Source organism: Protopterus annectens, chromosome 1.part2 (assembly GCF_019279795.1).
Source record: "Protopterus annectens isolate FY-2018-M chromosome 1.part2, PAN1.0, whole genome shotgun sequence".
NCBI classification, from domain to species: domain Eukaryota; kingdom Metazoa; phylum Chordata; order Ceratodontiformes; family Protopteridae; genus Protopterus; species Protopterus annectens.
The window spans coordinates 1,080,377,318-1,080,397,648 of NC_056727.1; the positions used below are offsets into that span (position 1 = coordinate 1,080,377,318).

Sequence of the window (20,331 nt, forward strand, 5' to 3'; positions counted from 1 at the left end):
TTTGTAAACATGAATGGCACACTGCTACAGTCATCCCGTTCCATAAAGGGGGAGCAACTACAGACCCCAGGAACTATCGCCCCATTGGCCTCATGAGGCTGGTATGCAAAGCTATGGAGCGCATCATCATGGACCTGCTTAACAAAGATATAAGCAATCTCCAAACTCTTGACCCCACACAGTTTGGCTTTGTCAAGGGGAGATCCTGCCTGCTGAACCTGAATGACTTCTTCGAGGCAGTCACCAAGGCTGTGGATGAGAGTAAGGCAGTGCATACAGCCTACCCTGACCTGGCCAAGGCCTTTGATACCATTCCCCACTCCGGTATCATTGATAAACTTACCAAACTAGGGATCAATCCTTACATCACTAAGCGGGTTGCAAATTGGCTCACAGAAAGGACCCACAGAGTGAAAGTTGCAGATTCCAAGTCACACTGTCGACCAGTCACGAGTGGAGTCCCACAGGGCTAGGTCCTGGGCCCTCTCCTGTTTGGCATCTACTTCTCAGACATCCAGGCCAACACAGAAGGACTTTGGCTGACCAAGTTCGCTGATGACTGCAAGCTAGGAGTCATTATCAACTCCCCAAATGATGCAGACATCCTACAAAAGGGCCTCTCTGAGACCCATGACGGGTGTCGGAACCATGGCCTGAAGCTCAAAGCCCAAAAATGCGTATTCATCCCCTCTGGAAAAAAAACTCAGTCCCCACAAATTACCACTTTGATGGGAGCCCAATGAACACTGAAGGGGGCATAAGAGATCTGGGCACCCAGGTCGAGAGCCACTTCACCTTCGACCATCACATTGTCACTGTGGTCAAAAAATCCTTCTACGTGGCACATCTTATAACCAAAGGTTTTGCATCCAGGAAGAAAGAGGTCATCATCTTTCTCTACTTATCCCTCATTAGACCAATCATCGAATATAATGCCCCATTTGGCATGTACCTGACCAGACACCTACAACAGCTAGAAAGGCCACAAAAGTACCTCACAAAAAGGATCCTAGGTCTTAAACACGTCCTACATGGACAGACTCAAGAAACTTCAGCTGTTCACAGTGTCTTATAGACTACTTAGAGGTGATCTCTGCTTGACTTACAAAGCCATGTCCGACCCAGCCCTACTTGAAATACTACACCTAAAGAAATCTCAGTCCCACCGTGCCACATGCTCCAGAGATCACAACCTCATTACCACAATTAATAGAACATGCTGGAGGGACAGGTTAATCTCCCAAAGACTGCCCATGCTCTGGAATAAACTTCCCATTCATGACAAGCAGTGCACCTCGCTGGCCCTCTTCAAGAGAGATCTTAACAAGTGGATGGGTAACAGAAAGTTCACTCCAGGGATCACAGGGGCACTGTGAACTAACATCGGGTGGCACGGTGCCTGGGCAATTTTTTTGGGCTAGGTTTGTAAAGGCTCCAGGGCCATTAGCCTAACACACACCTATGAACAAACTCCCTGGACCAGATACTCAATACACCAACCAGGGGTGCAACCATACTGGATCTGGTCTTCACTAATATGGGAGGCTGATGAACACCCCCTATTGTAATGCCTTCCCTGGTAAAGTCAGGTCACAAAATGGTCTCCTTTTAAGTAAAAATAAAACCTGGAATATTCTGGAACTATTCTAAGGCTAACCTCTTGCTATTAAGTGAGAACCTGGCAAAATTTCAAGCCTCCATAAACCCAGAGAACACTGCTGCCTAGGCAGAACTGTTCACACAAACCCTATACAAACAAGTTAATAGCTGCATAGAGGCAGCTATACCCACCAGGAAGTACAGAAATAACTCAAAAAACAAGCCACCTTGGTGGAATCACAAAATCAAAAGTCTGTATAACAGAAGGAAAAAAATCAGGGCGAAAATTAGGAGGCACAGTACCCACCAGGATAAAAGCACTTTCATCAGGCTAAACAAACAGCTCAGAGGAAAATAAAGTCTACCAAAGCCAAATTTGTGGCAGGTTTGGCCTCCCAGGCCAAGGACAAAGTATTCTTTAGCTATGTCTGCAACCTCCAAGGCAATACACAATTGTGTACAGAGCTCATTCTGAATGGAGCCACCTAAACTGAGCCAGAAGATATAGCAAACCTCCTGGCTGATAAATTCAGCTCCAACTTTACCCTTCTCTCCCCTTCAACCTTCCCTCAGGAAATATCATCAAATAGAACTCCCTCTATCACTAGAGAACAGGTTCTTAATGCTCTCTCTTCTAAGACGAACACTGCATCAATGAGCCCAGACAATATCACAGGATGCCTTTTAAATAGTATGAAATATAACCTATCAGGGCCTCTGGAATTACTGTTTAACTGTAGCCTGAAAACAGGCTTCATGCCTCATGAATGGAGAAAGGCAGCAATCATCCCTCTGCACAAAGGTGGGCCATTTACTGACCCTGGAAACTACAAACCCATAACTCTCACTAGTCTTGCATGTAAAGCCATGGAAAGAATTATCATGGAGATGATCAATAGAGATATAGTAAACCTCCAGACACTGGACCCAACCCAGTTTGGTTTCGTCAAGGGCAGATCATGCCTACTCAACCTGGTAGACTTCTTTGAGAAGGTTACCAAAGCAATGGATGAGGGCAAAATCATTCACACTGCCTACTTTGACCTGGCCAAGGCATTTGACACAATACCCCACTCCGGCATTGTTGACAAACTCAAGAGGTTAGGTACAGATCCGTATGTCACCCAGTGGATAGCCAACTAGCTCACAGACAAGACCCAGGAAGTTAGAATTGGGAAGTCCACCTCTACAAAGAGGCCCATCACAAGTGGAGGTCCTCAGGGATCAGTTCTTGGACAGCTCCTTTTAGGCATTTACTTCTCAGAAGTCAAGGCCAATGTGAGGTTAGGTACAGATCCGTATGTCACCCAGTGGATAGCCAACTGGCTCACAGACAAGACCCAGGAAGTTAGAATTGGGAAGTCCACCTCTACAAAGAGGCCCATCACAAGTGGAGGTCCTCAGGGATCAGTCCTTGGACAGCTCCTTTTAGGCATTTACTTCTCAGAAGTCAAGGCCAATGTCAGTGGTCCCTGGCTGACTCAATTTGCAGATAACTGCAAATTAGGAGCTGTCATTTAATTTCACAATGACACAAAAGTTCTCCAAGAAGGGCTGACATAAGCAACTGGTGTCAGCCATGGACTAAAACGAAATGCCAAGAAATGCAAACAGTATCCTTTGGGATGTCATCCATCCCTGGTAACTATTATATTGACAATACATCCCTTAGAGTTAACTCAGTAGTTAGGTACTTAGGGACGCACATAGATAGCAATCTAGCCTTTGACCATCACATGTCTGTAGTAGTGAGGAAATCATTCTATGCTGCACAACTTATAAACAAAGGTATGGCATCTAAGTCCAAGAAAGTCATTGTTCCACTGTATTCGGCATTCATCAGACCTATCATTGAGTACAATGTCCCACTTTGGTATGTACCTAACCATGCATATCCAACAACTGGAATGCCACAGAGGTTCATCACTAAAAGAATACAGGGCATAAGTAAAATGTCCTGTGCAGACCTTCTTAAGACCCTATCCCCGTATTCTGTCTCCTACAAGCTTTTGAGGGGAGATCTTTGCCTGACATACAGGGCATTGTCAGACCCCACTCTAATAGACCTCCTGCATATTCACAAAACAAACAGCACTAGAATTACCTGTTCTAAAGACTTAAACCTTGCCTGTGATATAAACAGGACCTCCTAGAGAGACAGGTATGTATCCCAGAGACTACCATGTCTATGGAACAGCCTCCCCATCCATGTGAAACAGAGTTCCTCCCTAACCCAAAAGTGCAACTTAGACAAGTGGATGGGAAACCAGAAATTCATTCCTGGTTTGGCACCTACGTCTCTAATGGATACAGGTAACCTATAAACGGTTAATCTCCCAGGCCCATGCTTACACTTATCTAGGGTATCAGAACTTGTCAGAGATTTGGGATGCATGGCTAGGCTTAAAAAGGCCCTTGTGATCGTTAGCCTAGTAAACAACTATGAACCTATATACAGCTTATTACACACACACACACACACACACACACACACACACACACACACACACACTGTTCCTGACAATCCAGGTTCACAACGGTTTAACCTGGGATCAAGTTACACCTGTGTTCAGTTGCTTTCATGTACACACAGACTAAGCCACAATCTCCAAATTATCATAACCTGACTAGATGCACATCTAACATTACACTGTGAAGAAATAAAGTATTTAGCTTCTTTTCCCAGAAAGACCCTGCTGTTCAGAAATCCCTAATTAACTGCAATCACATCAGAGTTTCGGTTACAAGTCCATCCATCCACAACCCCTTTTTCCCCATTTTTACACATGGGATTGGGGTGTTACAAACAGTGACAATCATCTACAGTCAAAGTTTACACTAATGGGTGGCTGTATATTTGCATACTGCTCAGTCTCCCCACATCATACGTTCATTTGAGGGGGAGAAGAAAAAAAAAAAAAAAAAAAGAGGACCCCGAGTAAACCAAGTTATTCTGACACCCAAAATAATGACATCTTAGCAGGGGACCAGGTGTAAATAAAAGTTATGTTCTCACCATAAGAACACATCTGTGTTGTCTTTTTCCATCCTTCCTCAACGTATAGGTCCTTCGGATCAGAGTAAGATATGACTTCAGCCACTTTCAGGATGTGGATCCGGTGCTCAGGCACTTTCCTTTACCCACAATTTCCCCATGTTGACCCAGCTACCTCAAATTGATTTTGCTCGCAAGAAAAAAAAAAGGCAAGTACACAGTGTCTAACTTAGAAGTAAAGAAACTAGCTGATAACTATTGTCTTGATAAGAAAGACTTCTAGGAACCAAGGCTAGGTCAGCCAACATATTCCTAGCAGTTAAATAAAATACATGAAAGAATGTTGGGAAGTTGAGGAAAGACAGAAACAGACAACAAATATCTATCATTATGGTGAGTACATAATTTTCCCCCCACTACTGTAACACCTGGGTGGTCTTATGGAAGGATATTCTGCATCTCAACTGGATCCTAAAGAGACTCGATCTGGACTTTATGTCCAATTTATAATGTGAAATGAAGGTATGAACCTTGGATCAGGTGGCAGTTACACAGATATCATCAAGAGGGTACTCTGGAATAAAGGCTACTGAAGAGGCTACAGATCTAGCAGAATAGGTTTTTGGGGTGTAGGCAGTGATAAACCCCTTTCTTTATAAACATACAAAAATGTTGGAGAGCGGCTTTGAATACTTCTTTCCCACCTTGGCAGGGGAATAGGAGACAAACAAATGATCAGTTTCCTGAAGGCTTTTGTTTGATGTAAACAGAATCATAATGGACAGTGAACATCCATTAAGTGCAATGTATATTTGCCTTTGAAAAACTTGGGAAAATACATAGAAAGATTTATGAATTGGTAGACGGAAGATTCAGAAGCCATCTTTGGAAGTAAGAAAGGAGTTCATTTTCAAGCACACACTGCCTTTGTAAAAACACTTGCAGAGGTTTTGCAGATAAGGCATAGAGCTCAGAAGGTCTCCTACCAGAAGCAACAGTAACGAAGAAAATAGTTTTCCATGATACAAATTTGAAATCAACTTTAGCAACAGATTCAAATCGAGGCTAGCAGTAAAACTGCAACATCCTAGGGAAGAACTGGGTCTCTTAGGGGGGGTGCAATAGACAAGCTCCTCTAAGAAAGGCTTTAGATAGTCTTAAAGATGCAAAGGGCATGCAATTCTCACCAATATGAAAGGAAGATATGACAACTAATTGTACACTGATAGGGGAACAGCTGGCTCCATTCTGAAAAAGATAGGCAAGAAATTCTAAAAGTGCTGGAAGAGAAGCCGAAAAATGATCAAGTATGTGCTCGACTGCCCATATGGGGAACCTTTTCCATTTGCTTTTGTAAATCTTACGTGTACAAAGTTTCTGAGAAGAAGTCAGGAAATTAACAACACAGGATGAACATCTAGGCTGTCCAGCCATCACTGGAATTGGAGAAACCATTCAGTCAAATTGAGGGATTGAATGTCTGATTCAGGCAACATCAATGGATGAGAAAGTAAATCTGGGATGGAGCCCAGCACCCACAGAGGGTGCACTAGATGAATTCAGAGGAAGGGAAACCATAATTGTCCAAGGTCAGTAGGGGCTATGTGGATGATCTTCACCAATGCTTTCTGTAAATATTTTGGAATCAAAGGAGTGGGAGAGAAGGCATAAGAAAGTCCTGGAGGACAATTGCGGGTCAGAGCATCCCTCACTGACTCCCTCTTACGGAGGATCAGAGCGAAATACTTGCTGCACTTGATGTTGTGGGGAGATGCAAACAGATCACAGCAAGGATGGCTCCAACAGCTGAATACCTGCTCTGTGACTAATGAATGTAGAGACCACTCGTGAGGGAGAATGACAGACCTGCTCAACCTATCCACTAACACATTGGAATTCCCCAGAATATGCATTGTTATTAGAAAGCTGTGGAAAGATATCACCCATTGCCACAGTCTTGTGGCCTCTCGCCATAACCGATAAGATCTGGTTCCGCCCTGTTTATGTACCAGACTGCCATGTTGTTTGTCTGGATATACATCACATCTGAGGGAACAGAGTTCTGAAAGGCCTGAAACACTAGGAGAACCTCTCTCATCTCCAAGACACTGATGTGTAGACTGGCCTCTGATGTGACCACATACTTTGGATCGTCTTTCCCAGGTAATGTCCTTTCCCACCCAAGTGGTAAGTGTCTGTGGTCACCGTGGCCTGGGACAGGGAAGATTGAAAGTACATCCTTGTGAAACATATGGACACTAACTGCCATGGGATATGTGTCTTGTAAATCTTTGTTTAAGATACTGTAAAAGGCATGTGTTTATGTTTTATCAACCAGTGGACTGCAAGAGTCCACTGCAGACCTTGTATGTAGTACCTGGCCAGGGAATCCAATGTGATTTAAGCTGCAATGGACCCTAGAAGACAGAGAATTGTTTTTGCTGGTGGCTTCTGACTGGACAAGAAAGCCAGTTTGTTGATGAATGTAATACTTGTTTTGGGAAGTTTTGCAATTTGGAGATTTATGTCCAACTGAGCCCCTATGAACTCTAAAGATTGAACTAGGTGAAGTTCAGATCTTCATAGGTTCATAGGTAGGTTCTAGGCTATTGGCCCAAGGGCCTAAGTAAGCCTAGCCAACAAAGTTCCCTGGCTTACGCCAACCCAAGAAAAAGTTAATTTTCTGTGCCCCTGTCGAGCAGAGAGACACAGAAGTGATCCCCAGGGTGTATTTCCCATTTCCCATCAACGCAAGACTTTTTTTGAAGAGTGTTAATGAGGAACTTTGCTTGACATGGATGGGTAGCTTGTTCCAGAGTATGGGAAGTCTCTGTGACAGGAATCTATCCCTCCAGCAAGTCCTGTTTATTGTGGTGGCAAGGTTTAGGTCCCTAGAGCGTGTAGCTCGGAGGGATTGGGATTTCTTTAGGTGTAGCATGTCCAACAGCTCTGGGTTTGACATAGCTTTATATGTTAGGCAGGGATCACCTCGGACTAGGCGATATGCTACAGAGTAAAGCTGGAGTTTTTTGAGATGATCAGTGTTGGGCATCTGTTTGAGGCCAGTAATTCTCTTTGTGAGGTACTTCTGTGGCCTTTCCAGCTGCTGCAGATGTCTTGTGAGGTACATTCCAAAAGGCGCGTTGTACTCTATAATTGGTCTAATGAGTGTCGAGCAGAGGGGAACAATGATCTCTTTTTTTCCTGGATGAGAACCCTTTTGTGATGAGGTGTGCCATGTAGAAGGATTTCCTGACTACTGTGGCAATGTGATTATCAAAGGAGAGACTACTGTCCACCTGGGTCCCAAGGTTTCTTATCACACATTCAGTGTTAAGAAGACTGCTGCCTATGTGGTAGTTCATGGGTACAGTTTTTACCAAAGGGAATAACAATGCACTTTTTGGCATTGAGCTTGAGGCCATGGCTCTGACACCAGGCATCTGTCTCAGTGAGGCCCTTCTGCAAGATGTCCACATCATTTGGGGACTCAACTATAGCTCCTAATTTGCAGTCATCTGCGAATGTCATTAGCCAGAGGCCTTCTGTGTTAGCCTGTACTTCAGAGAAGTAGATAACAAACAGGAGAGGTCCCAGGACTGAACCCTGTGGTACTCCACTTGTCACTGGTTTGAAGTCAGATTTGGAGTCTGCAACTTTTACAGTATGGGTTCTGTCAGTGAGCCAGTTGGCAACCCATCTTGTGACATAGGGATTTACACCTAGTTTAGTGAGTTTAGCTATAATTCCAGAATGGGTATGGTGTCGAAAGCCTTGGTGAGGTCAAGATAGGCTGTGTGAACCACCTTACCCTCATCTACGGCTTTGGTGACTGTCTCAAAGAAGTCGACCAGGTTCAGAAGGCAAGATCTGCCTTTCACAAAACCAAACTGGGTGGGGTTCAGAGTTTGAAGGTTACCAATGTCTTTGTTTACGAATTCCATGATGATACGTTCCATGGCCTTGCAGACCAGGCTTGTCAGGCTAATAGGGTGATAGTTCCCAGATCAGTGGTGGCTCCCCCTTTGTGGAGTGGGATAACTGTTGCTGTGCGCCATTCAGTGGGCACAAAGCCTGATGTGAGGCTATGACTGAACATGGTGCTTAGGTGGGGAGCCAGTTTGTGTAAAACGCAGCCTGGGATGTTGTCCGGTGTCAGGGATGCTGTGTTTTTGGCTTTCGAGAGTGCTGCTTTTACCTGTGAAGTTGTGATTACAGGGACTTCACATTCTTCCTTTATAGATATGGGCCCTTTAGGGGATGAGAGGGGGGTAAAGTTAGCACTTAACCTATCTGCCAGGATGTTGGCAATATCAGTTGGTTCTGTAATTTTTGTGCCATCGTGCTGTAACTCAGAGCTGATCTGGGTGTTGCCATTGAGATTCATGACATAGCTATAGAATGCTTTCTGGTTGTCCTTAGAATCAGTGGCAATCTTGTTTTCTTAGCTAGCTTTGGAGGATCTTATAAGGGATCTCGGCTTCTTGCTGAGGCTGACCAGGGGAGCTCCTCCACTCATGGGATTTTACTCTCCTTTGCAACAATTTCTTCCTTCTGTTGTAGAGTTTGTTTATGGCAGGGGACCTCCAGATTGGCTTTCTTTTTTTGGAGGATAGCGTCTTGGTTCTGTTTGGGATAGCACGATCCATGCACTCATGTAAGTGCTTATAGAGTGTATTTGTGTAGGATTCAGCAGTCATAACTGTATTGTCCATCTGTATGGGTGTCATGAAGTTCGCCACTTCTGTCTTAAGAAGCATGAAGTTGGCTTTACAGAAATTTTTTACCGTGGTTTCCTTAATGGGGGGTGGGGTCGGGATGTGGATATCTAAGGTTGATTAGCTTATGGTCTGATCTAACCAACGAGGAGTTGACTTCAGGTGTGGAACACTGGCCACTCATGTTGGTAATGACTAGGGTCTAGGATACTGTTGCCCCTGGTGGGGGTGTGAATAAGTTGATCCAGGGCACTGGAATTTATGAATTCCAGAAAGTGCTGAGCGAAGGAGTTGGTACAGGAGTAGTTTTCCCAGTTAATGGTGGGGTAGTTGAAATAGTCCAATATTAGGGTGCTTGGTTGAACCCTAATATTTTCCAGTATATCAAGAAAAGAGGAGTGGGAATCCTGGGGCATGGTGGGGGATCTGTAGCAAGCTACAATTTGGATTGCAGTTTTGTCCAGGGTTTGTTGCACTTGGATAACCTTGGCTGCATTATGCTGAGCAACTAGCCTGGAGGTGTGGATGTCCTTAATGAATATGGACACACCTCCGACTTTGGTGTTCCGGTCCAGGTTAGATGGCTGAAAAGTGTGGTATGAGTTATAGCCCGGTAATGCAGGGGTGCTCTCTGGAGCCTTGAACCAGGTCTCAGTCACTGCACAGACATTGATGTTCTCCATTTTAAGGAATGCCTCGAGTGAGTGCATTTTGAGATTTAGACTTGTAGCACTGAGTAGCATTACCCTCAGTTTTTGCTTGCCTGTTCCTGTTATGGTGGTGAATTTGTCATTTGAACCTTGCCTAAAAAAGGCACTATAGGGGCAGCAAGAGCCTTTGCCACTATCCGGAATCCCAGGGGTAACAGGTGCAGGCCATCTCTGGCAAAGCATTGTGGTCTGTCGACCACGTCGTCCCAGGCAGACAGATACTGGATCCCCTTAGAATGACACCAGAAGCTTAGCCAATTGTTGAAGTCAATCATTTTGTCCTTGTACTGCAGTATCATTCTGCATGGCAGGATGCTACTCGGGGCTAGGGTCATACCTGCCTGGGCTACAAGATCGGAGAGATCTTCTGTGCCTCTTTTCAAGTAGTCCAGGGAGGTACATCTCAGGTCATTCACATCATCATGGACAATCATGGAGTCATATTTTTACTTGTTGTGGAGTGACCTGAGTGCATGGGTTATGTGGCGGATCCTGGCACCCGACAGGCAGCTGACAGTTGCTAAATTCATGGTAATGCCTAGGTTTGAACAAAGATGCAGCAAGGTAGTCTTAGCCTGGATAAGTAGATCTCTGGTAGGGGAGGTGATGAGCCAGTCATCCAAATAAGGGAACACCCAGAACTCCAGCATTCGAAGACAAGCTGCTACTACTGCCATATACTATATGCACACCCAAGGAGCTATGGTGAGACTGAAAGGCAGAGTTCTGAATAGAAAATGACGGACTCCCAGCCAAAAATGAAGATACTTCTTACAGCATCTGTCCAGCTTTAAAAGGTAGTATGCATCAATCTATTGAGCACATCCAGTCATTCTCCTTTAGTACAGACTTGAGTGTACTGTAACCATTCAGAATTTTGTTTTTCTTCCAAATTTGTTCAAGTAACTTAGGTCCCCGTTTTTCTCTGGCACTAAAAAGAACCTTAAGTAAACTCTGGATCGTCTTTGGTCAGGTAAGGCCTCTTGGATGACTCAGTTACTTAGAAGCTTCCTTATTTCAGAAGCGTCTGCTTCCTTTTGAGAGGGTGGTACATCAGGAAGTCTCTTCTGGGGAAAAAAAGTCAATGTTCCCCTCTACTCGACACTCATTAGACCCATTATAGAGTACAACGTCCCTTTTGGAATGTACCTCACAAGATATCTGCAGCAGCTGGAAAGGCCACAGAGGTACCTCAAAAAGAGGATTGCTGGCCTCAAACAAATGCCCTACACTGTCCGTCTCAAAACAGTTTTACTCCGTAGGATATCGCCTACTCCGAGGTGATCTCTGCCTAACATACAAAGTTATGTCAAACCCAGAGCTGTTGGACATGCTACACCTAAAGAAATCCCAATCGCTCCGAGCTACACACTCTAGGGACCTAAACCTTGTCACCACAATAAACAGGACATGCTGGAGGGATAGATTCCTGTCCCAGAGACTTCCCATACTCTGGAACAGGCTACCCATCTATGTCAAGCAAAGTTCTTCATTAGCACTCCAAGAAAAATTTTGATGACTGGATGGGAAATAGGAAATACACCCCAGGGATCTCGTCTGTGTCTCTGATCGACAGTGGCACAGGAAAATAACTTTCTTGGGAGGCGTAAGCCAGAAAACCTTGTTGGCTAAGCTTACGTAGGCCCTTGGGCCGATAGCCTAGTACCTACCTATGAACCTAAGAGTAAAAGGGAATGCAGTAGCCTCTGGATATTACCCTCTACAGACAGTACCTACCTATGAACCTAAGAGTAAAAGGGAATGCAGTAGCCTCTGGATATTACCCTCTACAGTCATTTGTCTTGAGTGATGGAAGTCCAGGTTGCTGGAAGCAAGGATAAGTGCCCACCCTGACCTGAATGCCTCCAGAGGGCACCAGTTCAGCAATTGTTTAAGTGTGCTGAAAAGTCTTCTCAGGAAAGGACCTCGGAAGACTTGATTCTGCAGACAACTTTTTCCCCTTGATTCTACTGTATGCATGCTGAGCTGAGCAAACCTCTCCTCATATTCACTCTCCTCCACTTCCTTCAACATTTTGTTTTACTGCTGCATTGTCCACTACCACCTTCCTGTCTGGCCATGAGCACTAGACACAACAATACTGTACTCCACACGCAGTCCTACCAATGCCCAGTAAAATGGGAGGGACCCTCTGCAATTAATAGCTGCGGTAGCATTGTCGCCTCACAGTAACACGCTGTCTGGTTCGATTCTCAGCTAGAGCGTCTTCTGCATGGAGACATGCGTGAATGGGCGTACCTTCGTTGAAGGTTGTACGTCAGGCCTGGCAAGCTGGTACGTAAAAATCAACTGCCAATCATTAGCGGACCGGAGTTTCCGCTGTGGCGACCCCTAACCGGGAAAAGCCGAAAGACACAAACATTATACTATACATTTTGCCAACCAGCTTGCTTTCATTACTACCATTTGACACAACACAGCATGATTCACTTCAGATAGGACTGACATCCCAAATCCTTTTCCTTCTTTGCCTTATCATTCATTTTCTGTGGATCATTTCAGATATTACCAGGGCATCACCTTGGACTTTTTTTTTATTTATAGCTTATTTCCTACATGTCCACTAGTCCTGTAACCACTGCCTGTAGAGACAGGCTCCCTCTTTTGGTGCCCAGTACAATAACGCTTGTGTCAGATGTACACATGCTGATACTGTACCCTAACCCCACTAGGTGTCTAACCCAAGTATGCTAAACCAGCAGTGAAAGTACAGAAGTAATGAAGAAAAGTAATTCATGCATCTTGAAAAGGTATCAACTGCTGCACATATGAACAACAACCTATCTACTCTTTGTCATTGTATGGTAGCTTCCAAAAGAAACGGAAAACCTGCAGCTGTCCATTGTGAACACTTTTTGCAACATACTAGTACCACAAACACAAGTTGACAGCCACTCATGATCCTGATAGCTCCCAAGATAAATGAAATAATAACAGAAAAAAAAATGAAATGTCACTCCGCTGTGAAAACCCGTTTTAGCATTAAACAGTTAACACAAATGGGGAGTTAAAAGTCACTTTCTGTTATGGATAACTGAAATAATATAATACTATAATGAAAAAAATAGTGTAGGACATGAAGGCAGCGGCTCATCAAGATTACAAAACAAACACCAAATTCTGAAGTACAGCTTTTACTATCGACATATGCACAGTTTCATAATATTCAACGTTTTGCAGAAGTTCTTAAAACATAGCACATAAACCCATAATTCTTAAACTTAAAAATTCAAATGGACGATTTTTCATTTTAACATGCAGTTATCTTCTGCCCTGAAGTGCGCTTCCAAAACCTTCCGACAAGCACGGTCTTGCTTAAGAGGTTTCCTAGAAAGCAGTAGTAAAGTTCAAATCAAATAAAAGCTGAGCGAAACATACCTTCTGTTTCTTCAACTTTGCATTGTGTCTCTACCGTCACAACTGTGGTGCCTGAATCAGCTGCTTCTTCAAATATTCTGCTAGAAAAACTGATAAAATTAGCAGTGATCAAATCACTAGCTGGGCATAATCTACATAGCAGACAAGGAAAGAGAAAAAAGTGCATTTCAAATTTTAGTACCATACTTAGAAAACTAAGCATTTATATTTAGAGTGTATTCAACCATATAAACACACAGAAGCACACATTTCAAATACTCAGTTTACTTTATTGAACCACAATCTTAAGAAAATGTATAGCTGGGTCCAACTTGCATTGTCTTGTAGTGTAGCAAACAGAAATGATGTTTAACTAAAAAGTAGCTCAGTTTTATTTTTCTTTGGTTTGGGAAAACTTGTAATATTCTGGTCATACTGAAGATTCAACCCTTAAATTATCCACCCCGTTTTCTGTCTTTGTAGAAGGAGAATCACAGTACTGACTACAGGCAGGGGCATACGATATGTTTTTTTTCCGAGGGAGCAAATGAATGTCTAACCAACATCCACATCTTTATTACACAGAACTGAAAATATTACCAGCATTGGTCCAGCAGTAACACATTGACACATCAGCCATCCTTTAATGCATTAAAATATCTAATGGGATGCCAAAATTTGTTTGAAATGTCACACACATGATATGCTCTCCTCGCTAAAAAAAAAAAAAAACAGCTGACAATTCTAGGTAAAGAAGGATAAAAGTACAGTTGTGTACACTTACCATAAATGTAGATGTTCAAGCGTACTCACTGTTGCAGTCAAAACATTTGGGGTCATCTGCTGGCAGGTTGCCCTCAGTCGGCCTGATTAACAAAGTCTTGGGTCCTATGTCGGTTGCTGTCCCTTCTTCCATGATGTCAGGTCGTCAGGAGTATAAACATGCAGCCGACGCCATTACATCAGTTTTTCTTGCACCAGATGTCAGGTGCCCCCCAAATGGGGAGCAAATAAAATTTAAAAAAAAACAAAAAAACAAAAATATGCCTCCAACCAAAAGCAAATACACCAAAAAGGCTTTTAAGCAAAGTAAAATAAGGTAGAGGTATAGTCAGAGAAAAACAGGGCGCTGGAGGGAGGGTAACTACGACTGCAACAGTGAATACACTCGAACATCTACATTTATGGAAAGTGTACACAATTGCACTATGTTCTTCGTGTTTCACTGTTGCAGTCATTACATTTGGGTAGATTCCCAAACCTATGGTTGGGAGGAGGAATTTATACAGCATTAGCCCCTGCAAGACAGAAGTGGCAAAGCCAGCTCTCTATTTAGAAAAAATTGTTAAATGATAATGTTTGGTGAAAGTATGTACAGAACTCCAGGTAGCAGCTTCTAGAATATCCCTGGTAGGAACACCTCTGAGAAAGGCTGCAGAAGTAGATGCAGCCCTGATGGAGTGAGATCGGATCCCCTGGGGGATAGGTTTTCCATGGTGCTTATAGCAGAAATGAATGCAATGGCTTATCCATTTAGAAATGGTTTGTTTTGAAATAGCCTTCCCCTATGCCCCAGCAGCAAATGCTACTAGCAATTGTTCAGATTTTCTTTGAAATTTAGTTCTGTCCAAGTAGAATCTAAGTTGTCTGTGCACATCCAAGGAATGCAGAATCTGTTCCCCTTTGTGATGTGGATTGGGAAAGAAGGTTGGCAAATGAATGGACTGATTAAGAGCCACAGTGGAAACCACCTTGGGCATGAAGGATGGATTGGTCCTCAGAGATACCCTGTCCGCATGAAAGATGATGAAAAGATCCACTGCCATAAGGGCCTGTAATTCAGATATCCTTCTAGCTGAAGTGATTGCTAAAAGGAAGGCTGTTTTCCAAGAAAGAAAGTCTGCAGTAGCAGCTGGCTTGAAAGAAGGTGGAGTGAGTTTCTCCAAAACAAAGTTAAGGTCCCAGGCAGGGGTAGGAGCTCTCCTGGGTGGTCTCAAGTTCTTTGCCCCTCTGAGATACTGCTTGAGGAGGGGATGAGAAAAGAGGGGTGGTTCTGTGTTATAGTGAGCTGAAACTGCTGAAGCGTAGATTTTAACAGAGGAAAAAGACAGGCCCTTGTGAAGCATCTCAGTTAAGTATTGGTAAATTGGGCGCTGCTGTGCTCATCCCTAAAGATGGGTTCCAGGCACAGAATCTTTTCCAATTTGTCAGCATAAGATTTTCTAGTACTAAGTCTTCTCGCCTCCAAGATGACATCCATCACAGGTTTGCTGAGGGATGCTAAGGATGAATTTAAGTGAGTAGCCAAGCTGCAAGATTCAATGTTGGAAGTTGATGGTGCAGAATTTGGTTCTCCTGCTGAGACAGCAAAGGAAGAGTCTGAGGCAGGTGCCATGGAGCTATTTGTGACACACTGCGCAGGAGCGGGTACCAGTGTTAGCGTGGCCAGTCTGGAGAAATCAAAATCATTCTTGGTTTGTCCTGTTTGACTTTTAACAAAACTTTGCAGAGTAGAGGCAGAGGGGGAAAGGCGTAGACTGATAGGTTTTTCCAGCTGAAGGACAGAGCATCCACTTTCCAGGCTTTTTTTGTAGAGAGTCCTTGTGCAAATTTTGTCCAACTGGTAGTTCTGGGGGGAGGCAAATAGATTTATGTCTGGGCTCCCCCATTTGCTTGTCAACATGTTGAAAATCCGTGGTTCCAGTTTCCACTCATGTGGGTCCATGAGATTTCTGCTTAGTCAGTTTGCCAGTGTATTCAATTTCCCTGGCAGGAATTGAGCTTGTAGGTGCACTTGGTAGCTCAAGGCAGTGTTCCACAATGCCATGGCTAGTCTGCAGAAGGGGTAGGAATGTGTACCCCCCTGCTTGTTTATGTACCACATAAAGTACAGTTTTGTACCTACCATAAATGTAGATGTTCGAGTGTATACCCTGCTGCAGTCATCACACTTGGGTTATCCTGTCGTCAGGCGGTCCCGCAGTCAGCCTGAATTCCAAAGTCTTGGTCCGGCGGCGGTTGCTGTCGCTTCTTCCCTGACGTCAGTGCGCCAGGGGTATACAAGAAGCATCCAACGCCATTTTCTTCAGTTTTTCTTGCCCCCAGATGTCAGGTGACCCCCCCCCAAAAGGTGGTCAGTAGACAGCACCAATAATAAAAATTTAGCACAAACAAAACATCCCTCCAGCTATAAGCAAATACACCACAAAATTGGATCAGATTTTAAGGTATTGAAAAGGTTTCAGTTAGGTTAGAGGGGATGGAGGGAGGGTAACCTGGACTGCGGCAGGGTATACACTCGAACATCTACATTTATGGTAGGTACAAAACTGTACTATGTTCATCGTGTTACCCTGCTGCAGTCATCACACTTGGGTTGAATCCCAAAGCTAAGGATGGGAGGAGAAGTCAAACAGGGTTAGAGGAAGCTAGAAGGCCCTGCAAAACTGCAGTGGCAAAGCCAGCTCTAGACTTAGAGTAAAGTGGTAAGTGATAGTGTTTGGTGAAGGTGTGTACTGAACTCCAAGTTGCAGCTTCCAGAATATCCTTGGTTGGCACCCCGGCACCCCCCTGAGGAAGGCTGTAGATGTAGCTGCTGCCCTGGTGGAGTGGGGCCTTATGCTAGCAGGAACTGGTTTTCCATGATGGGTGTAGCAAAAACGTATGCAATGTCCTATCCATTTGGAAATGGTCTGTTTTGAGATAGCCTTTCCTTGTGATGCTGTAGCATAGGATACAAAAAGTTGGTCAGATTTTCTGAAATCCTTAGTTTTATCCAAGTAGTAACGTAGTTGCCTGTGAATGTCCAAGGAGTGCAGGAGTCTTTCTCCTTTGTTCTGTGGATTTGGGAAGAAGGTGGGTAAATGGATAGTTTGATTTAGAGCCACACTGGATACCACCTTTGGCATAAAGGAGGGGTTAGTTCGTAAAGAAACTCTGTCTTGATGAAAAATGAGGAAAGGCTCTACTGCCATTAGTGCCTGTAGTTCTGAGACTCTCCTGGCTGAAGTAATTGCTAGCAGCAGGCCAGTCTTCCATGATATAAACTTTAAATCAGCTGAGAAAGCTGGCTCAAAAGGTGGCAGTGTAAGTTTTTCCAGAACAAAGCTGAGGTCCCAAGTTGGTAATGGTGCTGTCCTGGGAGGCCTAATGTTTTTGGCCCCTCTGAGAAACTGCCTTAGAAGTGGATGTGAAAATAAAGGAGGATCCGTGTTGTAGTGAGCTGAAATAGCTGAGGCTTAATAGATGAAAAAGAAAGTCCTTTGTGTAACATCTCAGTTAAATATTGTAAAATCTGAGGTATGTTCGGCTCAAGGGTATTTTGGCCTTTAGCTTGGTTCCAGGCGCAAAATCTTTTCCATTTGTCTGAGTAAGCTTTCCTGGTGCTGGGCCTCCTGGCCTCCAGAATGACATCCATAACAGCTTGTGAAAGAGGAGCTGGCTGGTTGCTTAGGTGATTTGCCATGCAGCCAAATTTAAGGTTTTGATCTGGCTGTGTAGAATCTGACTGTCTTGCTGTGTGAGCAGATGAGGAATTTATGGTAAAATCCATTGTGGGCCGTGGACCATGTTCCTTAGTAGTGGGCACCAGTGCTGGTGTGGCCAGTCTGGGGCAATGAGTATCATTCGGGGTCTCTCCATCCTGACTTTCAGCAGCGCCTTTGTGAGAAGGGGCAATGGAGGAAAGGCATATACTGTCAGCGTTTTCCAACTGAATGAGAGTGCGTCCACTTTCCAAGCTTGATGGTGAAATGTCCTGGTGCAAAATTTTGATAGTTGATAGTTTTGGGGGTTGGCAAACAGATCTATGTCTGGACACCCCCATTTTTGAGTTATCATTGCGAATACTTGTGGATCCAGTTTTCACTCGTGGGGATCCATGATGTTCCTGCTTAGGTCGTCTGCCAATGTGTTCTTTTTTCCTGGCAGGAATTGAGCTTGTAATTGAACTTGGTAAGCCAGTGCTGTGTTCCACAAGGTCATTGCTTGCCTGCATAGAGGATGGGAGTGTATACCCCCTTGCTTGTTTATGTACCACATTACTGTGGTATTGTCTGTCCTTATTATAAGCTGTCCAGGATGCAAGAGGTCCTTGAAGGCTGTCAGAGCATTCTATACAGCTAGCGTTTCTTTTTGATTGATGTGCAGATTTCTTTGATCTGCAGTCCATATGCCTTGAATGCACTGTCCTGCCATGTGTGCTCCCCAGGCATAGTCGGGATGCATCTGTTGTCATAGTCTGCCTGGCTGGGGGTAAGGTGAAAGGCTGACCCTCGTTGAGGTGACATGCCTGTGACCACCATAGAAACTCCTGTTGAAGGCAGGGAATGAGAGGTATCATTGTTTCCAAGCTGTGGCTGTGAGTCCATACGCTTTTCAGGTACCATTGTAATTTCCTCATATCCAGTTTTGCAAATGGTATTAGTAGTATGCAAGATGCCATGAAGCCCAGGGCCTGCAGAATTTTTCTTGCAGGGAGATAGGCCTTTGTTGCCATTATTTTGAAGTATTGAGTTAGTTGTAGTTGTTTGTCTGGCGTCAGATAAGCCATCTGGGCCTTTGTATTCAAGCTGGCACCCAGGAATGTAATATTTTGTGAGGGCACTAGTTTTGATTTCTTTTCGTTTACTGTGTACCCTAGGCAACTTAGAAGGTGTTTTACAAAAGCCAGATGTTGTAAGAGAATGTCCTTGCTTTCTGCTTGGATGAGGCAGTCGCCCAGGTATGGGTATATTTGAATTTCTCTTTGTCTGCAGTATGCAATTACTGGTGCCAGGCATTTTGTGAAGACCCTGGGCGCAGTAGATAAGCCAAAGGGCAGTGCAGAGAATTGGTAATGGGTTGAACCTGCCATGACACGGAGGTATCTTCTGCAATTTTGTCCGATAGGGACATGCAGATATGCCTCCTTGAGGTCCAACGTTACTAGCCAAGCTTTCTTGCCCAACATGGGAAGAAGCTGCTGTAGTATTAGCATCTTGAATTTGGGTACTTACAAGAAGGTGTTTAGAATCGAAAGGTCCAGAATGGGTCTCCAAGCATTGTCCTTTCTGGGGACTAGAAAGAGCCTTGAGTATAATCCTTGGCCTTGCTCCTGTGTAGGTACCAGTTGAATGGCTCTCATGTCCATGAGAGCTGTAATTTGTTTTTGTGCCTCTGCCCATTGATTTTGTGACAGGTTTGGCATTCCTTTTATCCTTGGCAAGGTGTGGAAATGGAATCTGTATCCTTGTGAGATAATGTCTAGGACCCATTTGTCCTTTGTGATGATGCGCCAGTTATCTGCAAAAAGTGCTAATTTTCCTCCCAAGGGAGCTGCCAAGAGAGCTTTGCTTGGCAGTTTGAGGTTTAAGTCATTGTGTTTGTCTTCTAGTAGTTTGGGACCTGTCTTCTCCTCCCTTCTGTGTTGCAGTGCCCCATTGGCGAGGTTTGTAAGGGATTTGTGCTTGACCTCTGCCCCTTGGGCGTCTGTATTTACCCCTCTGTGGTCTGTCAGAAGCTGGAAGGGACCAATTTTTTGTTGGCCAATTTCTGCTGAAGCGTGGGGGTTGTACCTGTAAGAAATCTTTGACCGTCTGCAAAGATTTTGCCTTATCCTCCATTTTCTTTAAAACCTCTTCTGCTTTAACTCCAAATAAAACATCCTGCTGTAAGGGTGCATCTAGTAACTTTGCTTTAACATGATCAGGCAGAGTTTGTTCCTTTAACCAATGCCTACATATGACTGACCCAGTAACAGCTGCTCTACAGGAAGCTTCCAAGGAATCAAATCCACATTGTAAAGTATGTTTGCCCAGCTGTTCAGCTGCATGCAACAGATCCTGCATTTCCTTGAATTCAGACTGTTGAGGATGCGTGCTCATTTTTTGTTTTATTTGAGACATTAGGAATTGCTGGTATTTCAGCATGTGAAATTGACAATTTAGTGCTC

General features: G+C 44.1%; 1 protein-coding gene across 4 annotated transcripts in view; it reads right to left on the reverse strand.

Annotated features, from left to right (window-relative positions):
• The window catches only part of GMEB1 (glucocorticoid modulatory element binding protein 1), a 536,371-nt gene that overhangs the window by 393,977 nt on the left and 122,063 nt on the right, over positions 1-20,331 (reverse strand). Inside the window, exon 3 of one of the 4 annotated variants that reach the window (XM_044059984.1) lies at positions 13,422-13,552. In XM_044059984.1, coding sequence (XP_043915919.1) covers positions 13,422-13,552 — 131 coding nt within the window. The remainder of the gene's footprint in view (positions 1-13,421; positions 13,553-20,331) is intronic. The other 3 variants (XM_044059987.1, XM_044059986.1, XM_044059985.1) reach the window with 3 other exon arrangements.